This window comes from Salminus brasiliensis, chromosome 17, assembly GCF_030463535.1.
Source record: "Salminus brasiliensis chromosome 17, fSalBra1.hap2, whole genome shotgun sequence".
NCBI lineage: Eukaryota > Metazoa > Chordata > Actinopteri > Characiformes > Bryconidae > Salminus > Salminus brasiliensis.
The window spans coordinates 922,431-935,753 of NC_132894.1; the positions used below are offsets into that span (position 1 = coordinate 922,431).

At 41.9% G+C, this 13,323-nt stretch overlaps 1 protein-coding gene across 3 annotated transcripts in view; it reads left to right on the forward strand.

The window, feature by feature from the left end:
- Positions 1-13,323, forward strand: part of sbno2b (strawberry notch homolog 2b) — a 71,420-nt gene that overhangs the window by 23,377 nt on the left and 34,720 nt on the right. For 2 of the 3 annotated variants that reach the window (XM_072660550.1, XM_072660551.1), the window contains exon 4: positions 6,777-6,876. In XM_072660550.1, coding sequence (XP_072516651.1) covers positions 6,777-6,876 — 100 coding nt within the window. Of the gene's footprint in view, positions 1-5,086; positions 5,147-6,776; positions 6,877-13,323 lie in introns of those variants that run through there. The other variant, XM_072660552.1, reaches the window with a different exon arrangement.

A 13,323-nucleotide genomic window follows, 5' to 3' on the forward strand; every position in this document is an offset into this window, starting at 1 on the left:
TATTAGGGATATATATTAATTGCAATGTTAAAAAATACAGTATTTTTTTTGTTATTTATTGTTGTTTATTGTTGTTATTTTATACTGAATCAGAATTAGAATGAAGGAAGGTTTTCTCCTGTAAAGCTGCTGATCTGGAGTTCTGAGATTCTTGTGTGAGAGCGATGATTTACAAAACGCTATGAGGAAATAATGCATTGAAAGGCATATCCAGTTTATCCATATAAGAGAGACTATTAGGAGAATTTAAAATATGCATTATCATCATCCACTGTGCCGACTAGTCATTAATGAATCACCAGGGTAAAGTTACACCCCCTAAGAGGCCTTTAATTACATACTTTCATACATTGAGAATAGATCTGTGGTTTGTATTCTATTAATTCAGTTAATGAGGGGTAATCCTGAAGAAGATGTAAGTCTGGGATTTTAAGGGGTTAATCATTTTTAATCGACTAATCATAATTTACACCATATGGACAAAAGTATTGGGACTAGATTTTGGAAGAGCATTGTTGTGAGAATTTGCTTGCATTTAGCAACAGGAGCGTTAGTGAGGTCAGGATGTTGGATGATTGATCACCACCCCACCTCATCATCCCGAACTCCCCAACTCCTCCCATCCAAAAGTACTGGATGGAGCTCCTCCACCATCATTCCAGAGAACACAGTTCTTCCACTGCTCCACAGCTCCTCAATGCTGGGGGGCTTTATACCCCTCTAGCCCACACCTGGCATTATTAGGCAGCATGGAGCCAATAGGGTCATGATGTTGATCTGCTCCAGAGAGTCCTATTCTATTGGCAGTACTTCTTCTCTACAGGGACTAGACAAGCTGTGTGTGTGCATTTGCACATCTGTGTCAGCAATGGATACAACTTAGAGTAGCTAAATGCATTCAATAAAACAGGTGTCCATAAATATTTGGACAGATAGTGTATCTCTGAAAACCTGAATCACCTAGAAAGTAATGGCATCTCCTGATCATTAACCAAACGAATCATTATCTCAGCTGGAGTTGAACTGAGGACAGGAGTGAACCTGCTGGGTTGGTGATCTGTTTACACTCACCCTCGTCCAGCGGAAACTGCTGAATATTTATGGAAGTCAAAGAGGCGATCGGCTGAAGTCAATTGGCGCAGGCTGAGTGGGCGGGGTGGATATGTGTGTGTAAAGGTTACTTTGTACAAGTGAGCAAAATTGCAGTCTCAGTTTTAGGATGAATAACGATTTGTGGCTGATGCTAGCGTCACTCTCAATGCTACATCCTGTCTGCCCACGTGCTCTGGTGGAAAAACAACGCTCAGTGTTCAGAATCTAATCAGTTTTTACTGTATATGAGACAGGGGGTGGGGGGTAGTGGTGGGGGGAGTGGTATAAAAAAGCATGAACTGAGTAAACTGGGGAACTGGTGACACCTTTACTTTAACATAAAACGGGTCAAACTGGACCACACATCTGAGTGCATACAAAGTGCATAGTGTGCACAATTTTCAGTGAGTCCCCTGTATATCAGAGTACAGAGCTGCTGACCTGCTCAGAAAATCACTGATATCAGAATAAACACTAATAATAACACTCCTACAGAAGGTGGTGGTGGTTCTCCATCACTGTGTTCATCATTAGAACATCTCCAAAGTTCTCCTCTCTCATGGAGTCTAGTATTATTTAGAGTTCTCCTCAGATCAACACCTGGTTTGGTGGTAAATCAGGGCTTAATGATGGTAAATCAGGTGAGCTGCTGCTGCTGCTGCTGCTGCTGCTGCTGCTGCTGATGGAGTTGAACACATCCTCCACGCTGTGCTGGCTGGACTGGGGGACTTCCAGGAGAAACCTGGAGGAACTGAGCTCTGTTCTTCAGACTAGCTCACCGACAAGATCTCACTACTTTCTTTCTTCAGAATGAGAAGCTCTTGTTTCTCTATTTTACTGGATTTATGTTCAGCTGCTTTATCTGTTCTGAGGAGATCTGGAGCTTCTACTGTAAAACTCTCACTGCTGAGAGACAGGGGGGTAGAATAACAGGATTAGGGGTCAGAAACCTGTAAAAAGTTAAAGAACAGTTTAACATACATAATACTAAATAAACAGTGAGGTTCCTTTCTGGAAATAGTTTCTGGTTAATGTTTACAATGCTGTGTAATGCTACCTTTGGTCTTATTTTAACCCATGTGATTCCAGCTTGTTTTCTATTACTGTACAGTCTTACTGGAATATCAGTAAGATACCCTTTAAGATTATGACCATCAAATATGAATTTCCTCTTGAATTAATTATAACTTAATTATAACAAATAAAAGTGTTGATAGATAACCTATACTGTAATTATGGACACTCCTTCTAAAGAAGGCATCCGGCTACTTTAAGTTGCACCCATTTCTGACACAGATGTGCAAATGCACACATACAGCTTGTCTAGTCCATGTAGAGAAGTACTGCCAATAGAATAGCACTCTCTGGAGCAGATCAGCCAGAGGCCAGGCGTGGGCTAGAGGGGTATAGTATAAAGCCCCCCAGCATTGAGCTGTGGAGCAGTGGAAGAACTGTGTTCTCTGGAATGATGGTGGAGGAGCTCCATCCAGTACTTTTGGATGGGAATAATTAGGGATATATAATGTATATGTAAAAAGACAGCAATCGTAGTGACAGCAGAGATAGCATGTACAGAGATATAAATAAAATAAGAGTATAAATAGAATATGAAAGTATAAATAACTGCCAATATGAATGCAGTAGGTGTACAAGTACTGACAATATCCTCGAGGCAACATTAGGTTATATATTATCTGCCTACAATTTTCAGCCCACTGGAAGCCGCCTGGTGTTTTTCTCAGCGATCTGGGCGCTCAGGGTTGTTTTTCCTCTCTATCTCCGTCATAAAGGCTATGAGAGATAAGAGCATGCTGCTTTGCTCAGGCAGCTGAAGGGGGCTGGGGTTACGCAGGCCAGGGGCCGGGCGTTCCGGGAAAGACCCACCATTCCAGAGGCACGTAGAGCGGAGCACAGCTCAACAGAGCAGAGCAGGCATTGTATTCACGGAATGCAGCTGCTGCTGTGAGCCAGAGGCTGCAGTGGCACTGTCGGATCAGGAGAGGGGGTTTTCCACTCGCAGCTACAGTACGGCCTCCAGCAGCCCTGCAGCCACTGAACAGGCTCTAACTGAGGCCTGCCTTAATGTGCACTTTATTTGAAGACTGCTGGAGTAGGCAAACAGGTGTGTGTGTGTGTGTGTGTGTGTGTGTGTGTGTGTGTGTGTGTGTGTGTGTGTGTGCTGAGTTTTCAGAGTAAAAATATCCTGTGTATACAGCAAAGCCATAGAAAAACAGAGCTAGCCAACAGCATCAACTAAAATGTGTGTTTCTTCTAAGTGAGAGAAACGTACTCAGTAACTTAGGTTAGAGCTTAGGATCAGCCTTAGACTGTACCTACATATCATATATAAGACATGTTACATGTGGTCGCACACTGTAAAAATCATTATAATGAAACATGTTTTTAATAATTTTACAGATTTATGCAGTTAAATGACATTTTCCTTTTTGTCTAGTGTATTTTTGGGGGGGAAATACAATGTAATACAAAACGTTAGTACTGTACTATTTCTTCATTCACAGATGAAGAGCACATGGGAGAAATGTTCCAAACAGGAGCTTTAAGTAAAGTAAAGAGCTCAACAAGTCCAAACCTCCTCCTACAACCTGACCCTTAGAGCTCCACCCCATCCTCTCTGTAGCCTGAGATCATCACTCACTCCTCATATCTTATAAATTAGGACTGTGTGGAAAACGGTGTGTAAAACACACACTACAGCCTGCACCTTCACACAGGATTTATAGTGGGTAGATATTCAACATGCCTCTCCAGGGCTGCACTGCATGTGAGGGTGGGGCCATCCGGTGTTCAGTGTTCATTTCAGAGTTAAATTCAGAGTTAAATTTAACACTGTGTCTAGAGAACTAGCCATAGGGGTATAAAGCCCCCCAGCATTGAGGAGCTGTGGAGCAGTGGAAGAACTGTGTTCTCTGGAATGATGGTGGAGGAGGAGCTCCATCCAGTACTTTTGATTGGGATGATTTGGGGAGTTGAGGATGATGAGGTGGAGTGGTGACATTCTTCTCGCTGAATGTTTTTTTTTTTTTAGAAGAAACAATTAATGAACAGGTGTCCCAATACTTTGTCCATATATTATACATGATTTTCTCACTGAGTCTTGGGTTCCCATGACCCTGTCGCAAGCTGGTTCACCAGTCGTCCTTCCTTGGAGCACTTTTGGTAGGTACTGACCACTGCTGGAGATGTTCTGACCCAGTCATTGTCTAGAACATCACAGTCTGGTTCTTGTCAAATTGTCTACTGCATTATTTATATATATATATATATATATATATATATATATCCCATTCAGGTATTGTGCTGTCCTCAGCCAATGAAATCACAGTTTTCAGTTAGTTGTGTGTGTATGTCTGTATGTTTCTGGTTTCGGCTGGAAATCTGCTCGGATGGCTAGCAACATGGGCAGAGAGGGGCGGAGCAGAGTCGGCCTCATGTCTTACTGTGTGAAAAGCCTGTTAGTGTAGTTGGATGAACTGTGATTGTGTTTATTCCTTTGAAACCTTTTGGAGAGTATTTTGGGGTTTGGGTTTTTTGGCTGCTTGGAGCACGTGTATTCTGTGGCTGAGATACTTTTTGTTTTCATTTCAAGAGTTCAGACGTATTTCTTAATAACAGATTGATTACTCATCCTGAATGTGTGTGTGTGTGTGTGTGTGTGTGTGTGTGTGTGTGTGTGTGTGGTCACAGAGAAACTAAGCCCACTGTAGTGGTTTACGTTGTGAAATCACTCATCGTAAGGAGCTCTGTGTAGTAGAGTTTCAGCGTTCGCCGGGTTGGTTTATTAATGGACGGTTTAAAAAGCGCCGCTGATAAAAACAACAGTAGATGATCCGGACTAAAGCTCAAACTTCCTCAAATACACGGAGGTGATTTCCCAACCGGGAGTGGCTAAAGAGAGAGAACTGAAAGTGAATGTCACATGACGCGATTATGACTCGATAGGTGGTGAATTCATGTACGTCACACACTGACAGGGACTGGTGTGCTGAGCCACAGCAGGAGAGACTCTGTCTGGGTTTAGACTGGTTTAAAGGTAAGAGCTTGTTTTAATAATCCTCAGTCCTGCTCAGCAGATTTGGTCGAATGAGAATCCTGATTTTCTGAACGCTGTAAGCCTCAGTCTGACTTCGTCTCTGCGTAGAGAATACATAGGTTGTTATGGTAAAACAAGAGAATAGAGTGGTGAGCTGTGAAGGGATTGGTCATTTAGTAAAAATACATACGTCAGCCAGAGCATCTGAATGTTCTTACCACTCTAAAAGAAGCTCTGTGATTGGTCACCGAGTCAGATCACAGAATGAAAATGTTGACGGCCTCTGGCTTTACGTAACAGCCTTTCCTGTATCAACACGTGTGAATTATAAGTGAGTTCTACTTTTTAAAACCGATGCCAGGTCTTTTTATTTACAGAATCAGGATTTATGGGGAATTCCACCTCCTCTATCTCTCACCTGCCTCTGAAAACGGTCACAGAGCGTTATTACACAATAATGATGAAGGAGCTACCTGATACCTCATACTTATGGGAAGTCCAGCTGCCCAGGATGCATCTGAGAAACATTTGGCATAAAACTTGTTTTTAAAATCTATTCATGATGGTGAGATACTGTAAAAAGAATCTATAAATTTACAGTAAAAAACTTTTTGGACCATATATTTCACTGTATTAGACACTACAGTAGCTGTTTGGCTTTCAAGAAATTCAAGAAATGTTTTGTTTACAGTGGATTACTGTTAAAAATGAGTTATACACGGTGGAAAAAAGGGGTTGTCAGAATGTTTTAACTGTAATAAATATGGTTCAGTGTGTCCTGCTATTAAAGGAAGTGGAGGTTGAAAATAAAAAGGTAATTTTGGGAGGAAGAACCTCCCTAAAGCTCCTCCTCCCAAATCTAACGTCCTAACGTCCGTACCTACTTTGTTGACGTGTTTGATTCCACATGGTCGTGGTCTGCTAAGAAACCTTCCAGTATACCACAGTTTTACCATTATTAACTTTCAGTTCATTAAAAAAATAAATTTAATCAAATCACTTTTATTGTCAAGTCACATTACACTGGTGTAATAACACTTGGGTGCATCGTCCCTCACAGTGGTACAAAAAATACAGAATACAGATTTACACAAATAGAAATACTGAATATTTACACAAATAGAAATACTGAATATTTACACAAACAGAAATACTGAATATTTACACAAACAGAAATACTGAATATTACACAAACAGAAATACTGAATATTTACACACACATAAACACACTCTCTATACACATGGACAGTGAGACGTGGATAAACATATGGATAGTCATTACACATTGGACAGTATATAAAACATGGCAAATCACCTTCAAGAACTGACTGTTCACTTTGTACCTGATAGATCCACCCGCCACTGGAACCCGATCATCAGTATTCTTCACTTTGACTATCAACACTGATTAGTGTATATTTAAATACTCATTTACTGTGTGTGTGTGTGTGTGTGTGTGTGTGTGTGTGCTTTATCGTCGATCAGTATGGTTTATGTTGATGACTGTGGAATGGTTAAATAGAGAATTTCCACTCTTCCCATTCATTCCACCACTGTTACTTTCTCTTTTGTTATTGCTGTCCGAATAGACGCTCTTGTCTGAGATGAATGTCTGTGCTTCACCTTCCAGGCAAATCTACTCCAACGGTTCTTCTGAGATGCACATGGATGTTTTCAGCCGTTCCTCTTTTCCTGAACTAGACTTCCTGAACAATGGAGACATGTCTCAGGTAGGCACTGGCTGTTTACTCACTGGGAATGCTTGGGCAGGGCTGGTGAAGAGCGGAGCGGCTTTGATCTTCCTCAAGTGTCTGTCTACAGGTGACTGGAGCCTCACCTGTCTAGACGCTTTACAGAACACACTCCTCACTCCTTTTCCAAAGGCTTGTTTTTGATGAGCTGCTGTGACTACATGGAGTGCTCTCCCTTGTCTCTCGTCTTTTAGATCAAAGACTACATTACTAATCAGTTCTAACAGAATAAAAAGGACAGCAGTAGTAGTAACCTACTGACAAATACACTGCATGTCCTAATGTTTGTGGACACCCCTTCTAATAAATGCATTCAGCTTCTGTAAGTTGCAGACTTATTGTCTAGTCCATGTAGAGAAGAAGTACTGCCAATAGAATAGGACTCTCTGTAGCAGATAAACATAAACATGAATATGAATCTATTGGCTCCATGCCGCCTAATGCCAGGCGTGGGCTAGAGGGGTGTCATCCAACATCCTGACCTCACTAGTGCTATTGTTGCTGAATGCAATTAAATCTGCACAACAATGCTCCTCCTAAATCCAGTAGAGAGTCATTAAGTATTAAGCCTTTTATAAGCCTCCATCAGAGTAGTCTTATGTCACAGTGTGAGGGACGAGAGGTGAAGGATCTGACTGTGAGTGAAAGGCGTGGAAATCAGGCTTGTGGGCAAGCCCATGTTCTCCACTGTGATGATGCCGTTCTTCTGGTGGGCGTGTTTTGCTGTAAGAAGTTGATGGACCACAGATCGTCTGTCTGATCACTTTCTTTTCAGGCTAAAGTGGGAGAATAAATGTCACATAAAGTCTGCGTCTCTTTCGCTTTCTGTTCCCTGTGCTCTAGATAAGTTCTCTCACCCTGCTCAAATTTGACTCGTCACCTGCTTATCTGTTTTCGTTTGAATGTTCCTTGCCGGGTCGTCCTGCATGTCCTCTGCTCACTCTGCATAGGTACACTACCTGTCCAAAAGTTTGTGGCCACCTGTTTGTCCACGGTTACCCGGGAGAAGGCTTTACTCTAGATGTTGAAGAACATTGCTATCTCAGAACAAGTCCAGAGCACCATAACCTAACAAACCACTGTTCTAGATAGTGTTTCTATGTTTACACTGTTCTAGAATGTTAGGTTTTTGGGATTTTTACTTTATTGACAGTGTTCTAAAATGTTCTCTTATAGTTTCCTCTGTTCTAGAATTTTCCCTCTTCCCGACACTGTCCAAGACTTCGCTCTGTTCTAGGATGTTGTTCTTCATTCTCTCTGGTTCATTTGATTTGTCGGTTCTCGTTTAGGTATTAGTTGAGGTTTGTTTGTTGTTGGTAGCATTTCATGATAGCTTTTGGTGTTTGTTAGTATTTGCTACTATTTCTCGTATTTTCTGCTATTTGTTGGTATTTGTTGTTTGGATCTGTTAGTATTTGCTGGTATTTCTTGGTATCTGTTGATATTTGCTGGTATCTACTGCTATCAGTTGATGTTTGTTGGTATATGTTTATATCTGTTGGTATTTCTTGTTGGGATCTGTTAGTATTTTCTGGTATTTATTGGTATTTGTTGGTACTTGCTTCTACTTCTTGGTATTTTTTTCTATTTGTTGGTATTTGTTGTTGGGATCTGTTAGTATTTGCTGCTGTTTTTTTATACCTGTTGATATTTGCTGGTATTTATTGGTATTTGCTAGTATTTCTTGGTATTTGTTGGTCTTTGTTGGTATTTGCAGGTGTTCGTTAATTTGTTGGTGTCTGTTGTATTTGCATGTGTTTGCTAGTATTTCTTGGTATTTTTTGGCATTTGTTGCTGTTTGTTGGTATCTGCTGCTATCTGTTGATGTTTGTTGGTATTTGTTGCTGGGATCTGTTAGTATTTGCTACTATTTCTTGTATTTCTTGGTACTTTTTGCTATTTGTTGGTATTTGTTGTTGGGATCTGTTAGTATTTGCTGGTATTTATTGGTATTTGTTGGTACTTGCTTCTACGTCTTGGTATTTTTTGCTATTTGTTGTTTTTTGTTTATTGTTGGGATCTGTTAGTATTTGCTGCTGTTACTTGATATATGTTGATACTTGCTGGTATTTATTGGTATTTGTTGGTATTTGCTACTATTTCTTGGTATTTTTTGCTATTTGTTGTTTTTTGTTTGTTGTTGGTGTCTGTTAGTATTTGCTAGTATTTCTTGGTATTTTCTGGTATTTGTTGCTGTTTGTTGGTATCTATTTCTATCTGTTGATGTTTGTTGGTATATGTTGATATTTGTTGGTATTTGTTGCTGGGATCTGTTAGTATTTGCTACTATTTCTTGTATTTCTTGGTACTTTTTGCTATTTGTTGGTATTTGTTGTTGGGATCTGTTAGTATTTGTTGTTATTTATTGGTGCTTGTTGGTACTTGCTTCTACTTCTTGGTATTTTTTTGCTATTTGTTGGTATTTGTTTATTGTTATTGTTTTGATCTGTTAGTGTTTGTTTTAGGCCCAGAGTTTCCTTCTGTTGCTTCTCGAAGATGCAAGTGTGTTTGTGAAGGTGAGACTGAGAGAGCTTAGTCAGAATATGCTTCAGCTTTTTAAGCTGCTGGAAAAAAAGGCTCTTCATGACCAAATGAGGTCACGACTGACCCGTGACTAATACTGACCATGCTGACCAACAGCAAGATCACACTGCCCCACCATCTTTCTCACAAGGCTCAGACAAACAAACACACACAGAGTCGGCCCATGTGCCCATGTGGATGCAGGATGTGTGTGAGTTCTGCACGACAGCAAAACGCTGGTCAGTTTCTAAAAGATTCAGTCAGTGAAGTTGTGAAGTGGTTTTCAGCCGTGTTGTTTATCACCTTTGACAACATGAAGCGCAGGACTTCCTCACATTGTTTAGAGACAGAGGTGTTGTGTGTACAGGATGTTCATCTGAAGAGTCAAAACCAAGACAGAAACCCAGAGTGCTGTTCTGCTCCTACAGCAGCTGCATAACATTTAAACCAACCACCTGCTTAATATTGTGTAGCCCCCCCTCGAGGAATGATCTCCACACGACCTCGGAAGGTGTCCGGTGGCATCTGGAACACCAAGACCTAATATAAGCAGCAGATCCTTTAAGTCCTGTAAGCTGTGAGGTGGACCTCCATGAGCATCAGTGAGTCTTAATGATCCAGTGCCCATGATCCTGGTTCATCCTTCCAGCACTTTTGTACTGACCACTGCATACCGGGAGGAACACCCCACAAGACCTGATGCCTGATGTTCTGGAGATCGTCTAGAACCTCACAGTTTGGTTCTTGTCAAAGTGTCTCATATTGCTGCTTCATCACTTTCAAGAACTGACTGCTCGCTTGCTGCCTAATACACAGTGTAACGGTATGTGGGTTGGACCCGGTTTTGGGCCTCATTGTCATTCACTTGTTCGGGTCTCGCTCTAAATGCATTACATTGGTTGAAGTAGATTACCTTCCATTACAACACTGTCATTGCCCTTCTCTCGCTCTCTCGCTTTCTCTCTCTCTCGTTAGACACCGGTTTGTTCACGGGCTCCCCTAGCTACGAAATACATGATGGCCAATATCAAGGTCAGCAAAAAATCATTGAGGTTCATAAACTGTAAGATAGGTCAATAATGTAATTATCATGAATGGCCTACACCCATCCTCCCCAACAACCACAACTGAAATCTGGCCTCCTCACCCCCGCCTCAAGTATTTCTCTGTCTATATCTTTATTAGCTACGTGTATTAGCTTTATTAGCTGTGGAATGATGGTGGTGGAGCTCCATCCAGTACTTTTGGATGGGATGAGTTGGGGATGATGATGTGGGGTGGAGATCACCCTACATTCTAAACTGAATGCAATCAATCAAATCCTCACAGCAATGCTCCTCCTCCAAAATCTAGTAGAAAGTCTGGACAGTAGAGACAGTTACTCCAACAAAAGCAGGATCAGCTCTTTTAATACCCTTGAGTTCAGAAGAAACAATGGATGAGCAGGTGTCTCAATACTTTTGTCCAATTATTATTATACAACATGCCTGAGAGACAGGTGTCAGTATCTCCTAATAACACATTTTGAGTCCTTACCCTCCTAGTGTCTGGAGCATTGGTAGTGCTGGGGGGAGCTAAAAAACAGGTGGGTTCATTGGCAGAACCAGAATTGGGAGAAAATATATATTTTTTTAAATATACAAATTATGAAAAAAATTATTAATTAATAGCCAAGTCAAAAATAACCTGTACTGTATGATAGGTCAATAATGTAATTATCATGGATGGCCTACACCCAACACATCCTCCGTCATACCCCCTCGCCTAATGCTCATTTGTTTAACCGCAACTGAAATCTGGCCTCTTCACCCCCGCCTCAGGTATTTCTCTGTTTGTATCTATGAGCTACGTTTCCATCAACTTTCTGTGCAGTTTACAAACATAATATAAAAGTGTGGTTTAAAAAAAAATGTTGATAAATTTAATTAGACTCAATGATGCCACAGTCATCCGTCAGTGATCGGGAGTCCCAGAGAGCATAGCTGTCCTCTCTCTCTCTGAGAGGGTAGGTAGGATGGTCCTCCCTCTCCCCCATCACTCAGCGTGGGACATGCTAGCCAGCATGGGCGTCTGTTAGCTGACGTAGCAGAATTAGCATTTAGTGTTGTCCTCCCGAGCGTGTTGAGTTCCAGTGGTTTTATGTTAGAGGACGTTTTATGTGACATGACAGCTTTAAAAAACATTAGCAACTTTATTTTTAGCAGTGAATCTGGTGTGTGGGACTGGAAATGTAAGAGTGTCACATGACAAGAGGGACGGAGATGGAGAGTTCACCTGGAAGACTGAGCAAGCTTAATCATGGAGGAGGGGCGAGGGGGGGGGGGGGGGGGCAAACAAGACTACAGTTATTATTGCAGTACTCCTAAACCGGTACAGTCCCCACAATACCTTGCAAAACAGCCTGCAGTTACCATGCACTTGGGAAACTACCGTATTTACCCTAATAGCAACTGCATGCACCCCACTGTGACCCCTGTACCATAGCAGTTTGGCACGAATACATGTACTCTTACACCCCTAATTAGCATATTTGATCAACCCATTCCTTCTACAAAGTCTGGATGAACCAAAGTTCGCAGAGTTCTTCTCGGTATGACTTCACCTTGAAGCCCAACACTGTTGACTAAGCAAGCTTAACCATAGTCCCAGCTAAACCCAGCCTGAGGTCACCTGGGATGCCTGTGGGGTTTGAAGGCCCTGCTGTGCCGCTGCTGTGCGCCCGGGCTCTTCTGACTGCGATATGGAGAAGGCACTAGTGGCTCGCTCAGCAGGAAGAGAGTACAGCCTACCTGAAGCAGAGAGCGATGAGAACGTGAAACCACAGCGCAACCACAGAGTAAGAGCAGTGCGCAGAGACCTCAACACTTATGCATGCTACACACACTGACACACACACACACACACACACATTTGTAGAGCGTGCCCCTGCAGCACCAGGTCCTCAGCAGGCCTTTGAAGATTGGATTCCTGCATTGTTAACCTGAAATGTGGTGAAGTTCTGTTTATTCAAATGCGGAGTGAGATCACACTAAGAGGGAGAATTTCAGAGGAACCGTACAGTCGCGTCGGCCAGGGTAGCGTAGGCCAGGGTAGCGTAGGCCAGGGTAGCGTAGGCCAGGGTAGCGTCGGCCAGGGTAGCGTAGGCCAGGGTAGCGTAAGCTAAAGTTCTGTGGAATGCTTTTTACCTCAACAGCCGAGAGCTCTGAACAGAGATGTACATCACAAACTTTCTCTCAAGCTTTCTGTAAATGTCATTGTTGGGGACAGTGGCGAGACTAGGATCCTGTGGGCCCCCGGTGCCCATAAATAGGCCCACCTATTACCGTAAATAAAGAAACAGCAGTGTGATGTAACTGACATTCCCACCACTGGCATCTAGCATCACCTCGGACCACACTTAGTTCTGAGAGGCACACGTGCCATGGAGCTCCATCCAGTACTTTTGAATAGGATGAGTTGGGGATGATGATGTGGGGTGGAGATCATCCAACATTCTGAACTGAATGCAATCAATCAAATCCTCACAGCAATGCTTCTCCAGAATCTAGTAGAAAGTCTTCTTCTCTGGAAAGTTGAGACAGTTATTCCAAGAAAAGCAGAATTTTTGTAATAGCCTTGATTTCAGAACAAACAATGGATGAGCAGGTGTCCCAATACTTTTGTCCAATTATTATTATACCACATGCCCGAGAGACAGGTGTCAGTATCTCCTAATAACACATTTTAAGTCCTTACCCTCCTAGTGTCTGGAGCATTGGGAAAAAATTTGGGGAAAAAATAGAAAAAATAAATATACAAATTATTAAAAATTAATGAATTAATAGCCAGGTCAAAAATAACAAATAACCTAAAAAATGAGGTGACCGATTGATACACTGACCAAATAAGACGATTCCTGAGAAC